Raw genomic sequence first — 5,604 nt, forward strand, 5'->3', positions numbered from 1 at the left:
AGTACTGGAGTGGGCAGCCTTTCCCTTCTCCAGGGGATTTTCCCAACCCAGGGATCAAACCCAGGTCTCCCACATTGCAGGTGGATCTTTTACCAGCTGAGCCACAGGGAAGCCCAATATCTATATGAGAGCCCCACATATATGTGTTTGTTGTGAGGTCTGTGGCAGCATTTCCATTTTGTGGGATATTATATAGTTTCATGTCAGCCAAAAATTGTAAAGTCTCTGATCTTTACCCCATTCAAAGCAAGTGCCATTATGTTTTAAAATAAACACCTGATGTTAGCTTTGATGTAAATAAATAGCTAGATTTTTTAAATTTAAAAACAAACTGGTATATCACACACAGAACAGTTTAGCAGGCTGTTCAAAATATTAAAAACAAAACTTGATAAAAACCCAAGGTTTTATTATACAGTCTATACTGAAGTCAAGCAGCATCTTCCTCTTCAATCTTTACAACCACAGTTCAGTTCAGTTGCTCAGTCGTGTCCGACTCTTTGCGACCCCATGAATTGCAGCACACCAGGCCTCCCTGTCCATCACCAACAACTCCCGGGGTTCACTCAGACTCACATCCATCGAGTCAGTGATGCCATCCAGCCATCTCATCCTCTGTCATCCCCTTCTCCTCCTGCCCCCAATCCCTCCCAGCATCAGAGTCTTTTCCAATGAGTCAACTCTTTGCATGAGGTGGCCAAAGTACTGGAGTTTCAGCTTTAGCATCACATATGGTGGGTTAGAGGTTAAAGCATCCTCCTTGAATGCGGGAGACCCGGGTTCGATCCCTGGGTTGGGAAGATCCCCTGGAGAAGGGAATGGCACCCCACTCGAGTACTCTTGCCTGGAAAATCCCATGGAGGGAGGAGCCTGGTAGGCTACAGTCCATGGGGTCGCAAAGAGTCAGACACGACTGAGCGACTTCACTTCATATACACATGCATACACACTAAACCAGATATATTGATAAACTATGTGATTTCTCTAGTGATAATTCATTAATACATTACAACCAGTGTAGTTCTAAGATCCAAGGTGTTCTTTCTTGTCCCACTGCCCCAGATAAAGCAGATGATCTCTCTCTCCATTAAGCTGTATGTTTAAACCACAGTAATAGAAGTGTTTGGCTACCTCCCCAAATCTAACAGCTTTTTATTTAGCCAGCCACTCATGATGGCTTAAATGTCTTGCTTCACCTCTCATCCCGTTGGGTTTAGGGCCTTGGATGGACTTCATAAAAATGTGGCCTCAGTAAGTACTAAAAAGTTATGCACTGTAACAATGATAAAATGGATTAAGTTGGAATGTTTATCCCACTTAAAAGTGCCACAGAATATGAGACAATACGAGATAATTACTAGAGCTATATTGCTGGGCTGTTTCTTCTACCATAATTTTCATGAGTTTTGGGGAGAAATGGACTTTTGTAGCATATAAAGATAATAAAGAGTTCATTAGGCAGACAGAAAAAGACCAAAGACCTATAAAAATTTGCACTTTGATTCACATTGACCTACGTTAACCTTTTGAAATGATAACTTTTTCTGCTGACATTGGCACCCTGAGTCTCCATCTCTAAAATAGAGCAAGATGATTCCTTAAGTTGACATGATATTAGCCTCTGAATTTTTATATTCATGAGGTGAGAAGGAATTTCAGATATGCCCTAGATATGAAGCAAATCAGCAGTAAGAAAAGGGGTCCAATCTCTAGCCAGTTTAATGCAGGTGGGAATGAGTGTGGGAATGGTGGCAAGGCTACTCCATCTCCAACAGAAATTTTGGAAAACCAGGCAAAAGCCACTCAAAAAGGCTGACATGAAAGGCAAAGTGAGTGATAGAGAAAAATACAACTCCAGAGAGCCAGAACATAACCCACCAGGAGTTTTGCTTCACCACCAACATAAATAGTTTATAAAGCAAGAAGTAGGAATAGAAATTAGGAAAAGGTACTGAATAATGAGTGGTTTAAAGAATACAGGAGAGGTTTTCATACTGTAAACCTGGCCCATCAGCCAAGTACTAACATATCCCAAATCACGACTGAGAGGCTGAAAGAGCTAGAAAAATAAGGAGTTCTTTAAAAATTCTGTTGATCAGCACCTTGAATCAAATGGGAGTGTTTCAGGCTTCTGGTTCCCATTGAATCAAAAACTGGATGCCTCCATCTCTCCTTGAGAAGAGGCTCTATTACCGTAGGCTGAGACCCTGGCTACACATGATTAGAATAAAATATCAGTGGATATAACTTACTCCTTGGATTCATGGTAAGACAGTGTTCATTAAGGACTTGTGCATTGGATATCCTTCATGTCCCATGGTTGAATAAGGACTTCCATCTCCTTAGCTCTGTCAAGTTAAATACTTGGCAGTTAGAGATTTTGGTTCCTTTTCATGAAGATCTCCGTTAGGTAATCCCAAAATTTCCCCTGAAGTGTCTCATTGTTGTGGATCATGGCAGTGAGAGCTTCCCCCTGGTCCAGACCTTGCCAGTAATCTTGCAGCCACATCTCCTTCCAGCTGAAACATCAAAATGAGAGTTGGATTATGGAGCCTCAGTACAGCTATGAATCCTACCTTTCTCCCAATGGCCAAAGAAATCTTCAGCAGATACAGCGGTTTCTGGTTAGGACCAACGATCTGCTTTGAGGGAAGGAAATGTGAAGTAAAACCAGTACTAATGCAAGGGACAGGCAGTGAGCCCAAAACACAAATTCATTATCCAAGCACCCCCCACCACACACACACACACATATCCCAGTGAGTTAAATTTCCTGACTTGCCTGCTCTTGGTCTCCAAATGTGGAGGGAATTAAGAGGTAAGCAGAGCAGGGGCCAAACTATGGAAACAGTAATCTTCATAAGAAAAGCAAGGGAGTGTATTTAGATGGTTACTTTTTATATTACACCTGTTTCAGTAATCAAGAAGTGCAACCATATCCAGTGTCTAGATGAGCCATAAACAATGTTTCTCTTTTTTTAATGTTACACTTCTGATAAGTCATAATATGTTCTGCACAAACTAGATACAAATTACCTGATGTAAATTACTGGATATAAATCCACTCCACTCCCAGGACCAAGCTGTGCCAGCCCTCTGCTGCCATCCACTGTCCAAGGTGATCTCTGCAGTCTCTCTCATAGTCTTTTATGGCCCCTCCCCTAACAGGTGTGGTTTGATGCAAGCGGCTTCGTTTTTCTACCCCATCTCCTATGCCGACCTTGTTTCCCAATGCCACCACCTTCTGCTGCCTCCTTCAGTCCTCTCCTCACTTCCCTTCCAATCCACATTGGCCACAATCATTAATCATCTTTTGAAAGCATCCCTTCTATTCTGTCTAGCACAAACATAATTTATCATCTAAATCAGGGTAATTTTAAGAGTCAAAGGAGATGCTGTTAATAGCTACACCAAGTTAACAAGTATAAACCCTGATTACTGCAGGCAAACCTCCCTGGAAACACTAATGTATTTCTCATCCACACCCCCACCATGTTGAAGATGCTCAATAAACAGCTGAATTGATTTTCAGGACAGTCCAGCTCCAGGACCTGGTATTCAGAATATGTATAACCTGGCCCAACTTTGTCCCTCATCACTTCCCTAAACAGGCCCTCTGCTCTAGTTGAAGCTTTTTTGGAATCACTACTACAAACACTGTTTATAAAAGCTGCTTTTCGTATGTTGTTGCCCTCAATTACCTCTCACATTTTCTACTGCTCTTTCACAATTTGTCTTCTCTTAGACTCTTGATACCTTAAAGGCATAGTGACCTCATGTCATAATTTCCTTATACAACATCCCCTCAGCACCCAGGGCTAGTTTATTGCCTGCAGGAAGCAAGTCTGTAAATCATTCGATTTGACAGCCCCAGGGGACCCCAGCTATCCTTACCTGTCATTCTCAGGAATCTCTTCCACACTGCCAAAGCCAGGTGTGGGCACTGGGCAGTCCATGTGTGAGGGCTGGGCAATATGAGGCTCAGGGACCGGGATGCTCCCAGGAGAGGCTGCATGGGCCTTCTCGGCGTCCAGCCGCGCCAGTTCGTGGTCACAGACGAAACACTCGAAGCCGTTAAGGTAGTTAGGTAGTAAGGGGTCATTCACTCCCCATTCGCGCTGCTTCAAACTATTCAGAAGGAACTGGTTAGTGACTCCCCCAGGCTGCTTGTATGCCAAGTATTTCATATATTCTTCATCATTTTTGTCCAGGAAGTCAATAAACTCTGCCAGCTTCTGCGGCGACTCAAAGTCGTCAATGAGGATGATGGAGTGGTTGTTCGGCATCCAGTCCCTCACAGAGGGAGAGCCGCGGTACACGGGCACAGCACCGAGGTGCATGGGGCGCCACAATTTTTCTGTCATGTAGTCGTCGCAGATGGCATTTTCGAGAGCCAAATGGAATTTATAGCGGGACAAAAAGGCCAAGAGCTCCGGATCCTCGGTGGTGGCTGTGGCTGTGTCCCGTAACCGCGGCGTGGGCAGCTCCCGATTCTGCAGGCACTTCCCATAGGAGTCCACCTGAGAGGGGTAGAGCACGGCCGTCAAGAGGGCACGGCACGTCGGCTAGGACACCAGGGGTCCCGGTCTCAGCCCCACGCGCCACCCTCCCCTCCCGCTCCGCCCGGCCCTCACCCACCGGAATGTAGCGCATGAGCTCGCGCACGTAGCGGTCTCGGTCCGCAGGCACGTCGCAGTGGGACTGCAGATAGAGCAGCGGCGCATAGCCGCGGCGGCGCCACTCTGCGCGCTCCTCGAGCGGAGGTGCCGCGCGGCGCAGGTAAGCGATCCCCGGCAGCCACTGCAGCGGCAGCGGGTAGTCCGAGTAGCGACTGAAGGTGGCGGTAAGATTGAAGAGGCGGATGCCCGGACCGTGGCTCAGCAAGAAGTTGTTGAGGGGCGACTCCTCGTGCAGAAGCGCCCAGCTCTGGTGCGCCAGGCGCGGAAGCGGCGCCTCGGACGCGCGGAAGTCGGTGCCGTAGAAGAGCAGCGCGCGCGTCCGCGAGTCTCTCCGCACCCGTCGGTCCCGCGACGCCACGCACGCCCCGCGCGAGCACTCGATACGCTCCGAGTCGCCCGGGAAGTGAGGAAACAGCCCCGGGCTCCACCACAGCAGCACCGGCAAGTCCACCGCCTCCTCCCTCCCGGGCCGCGGGGCCCCCGGACTGCGAGCCACCCCCACTGCGCCCAGCGCCGAGGGAGGCCGGAAAACCGCGCCATCCCACGGCTCCGCCCACTCCGCCTCCCCGCCGGTCTTCCCCTCCGCCGCGAGTCCTGGGCCTCTGGTCGCACAGACACCAAGCACTCCCAGGACAGCAAGCACAGACCCCGTGCGGCCGGCCCCCATGTCTACTCTGGCGGCCGACGCCCGCAGCACCGGTCCCCGCCTGGCTCGGAGTAGCGATGGGACGAGGTCCTACGCCACAGGGGCATGTGGCGCATGCGCAGCTTAGCGGCCAGCTCAGCCGGCCACTTCCCGAGAGCCGCTAGTCCTGGCAGGAAGGACTGGAGGGAAAGTGATACGTGGCAGATAAAAATGACGCTTCTGGATACATCTTAATTTATTTTTATTTCTTTACAAATTAAAGATGCATTGAAAAATAAA

At 48.4% G+C, this 5,604-nt stretch overlaps 1 protein-coding gene across 1 annotated transcript; it reads right to left on the minus strand.

Moving 5' to 3' along the window:
* Positions 1-680: 680 nt before the first annotated feature.
* On the minus strand, positions 681-5,346 carry FUT11 (fucosyltransferase 11). The gene is made up of 3 exons (XM_068982052.1): positions 4,639-5,346; positions 3,895-4,520; positions 681-2,519 (listed from the first exon to the last, which is right to left on the minus strand). Exons 1-3 carry the CDS (start codon positions 5,344-5,346, stop codon positions 2,372-2,374), a joined length of 1,482 nt encoding a protein of 493 aa, XP_068838153.1. The 3' UTR covers positions 681-2,371.
* Positions 5,347-5,604: the final 258 nt, after the last annotated feature.

The sequence above is a fragment of the Capricornis sumatraensis genome, chromosome 10 (assembly GCF_032405125.1).
Source record: "Capricornis sumatraensis isolate serow.1 chromosome 10, serow.2, whole genome shotgun sequence".
NCBI lineage: Eukaryota > Metazoa > Chordata > Mammalia > Artiodactyla > Bovidae > Capricornis > Capricornis sumatraensis.

What these genes read in the sequence shown, in the direction of transcription:
- FUT11 (XM_068982052.1), bottom strand. Translation starts at nt 5,346, where the DNA reads ATGGGGGCCGGCCGCACGGGGTCTGTGCTTGCTGTCCTGGGAGTGCTT. An exon ending in AGCTCATGCGCTACATTCCG is followed by an intron (nt 4,521 to 4,638) that starts GTGGGTGAGGGC and finishes TACCCCTCTCAG; the next exon opens with GTGGACTCCTATGGGAAGTG. An exon ending in GAGATTCCTGAGAATGACAG is followed by an intron (nt 2,520 to 3,894) that starts GTAAGGATAGCT and finishes TTGATGTTTCAG; the next exon opens with CTGGAAGGAGATGTGGCTGC.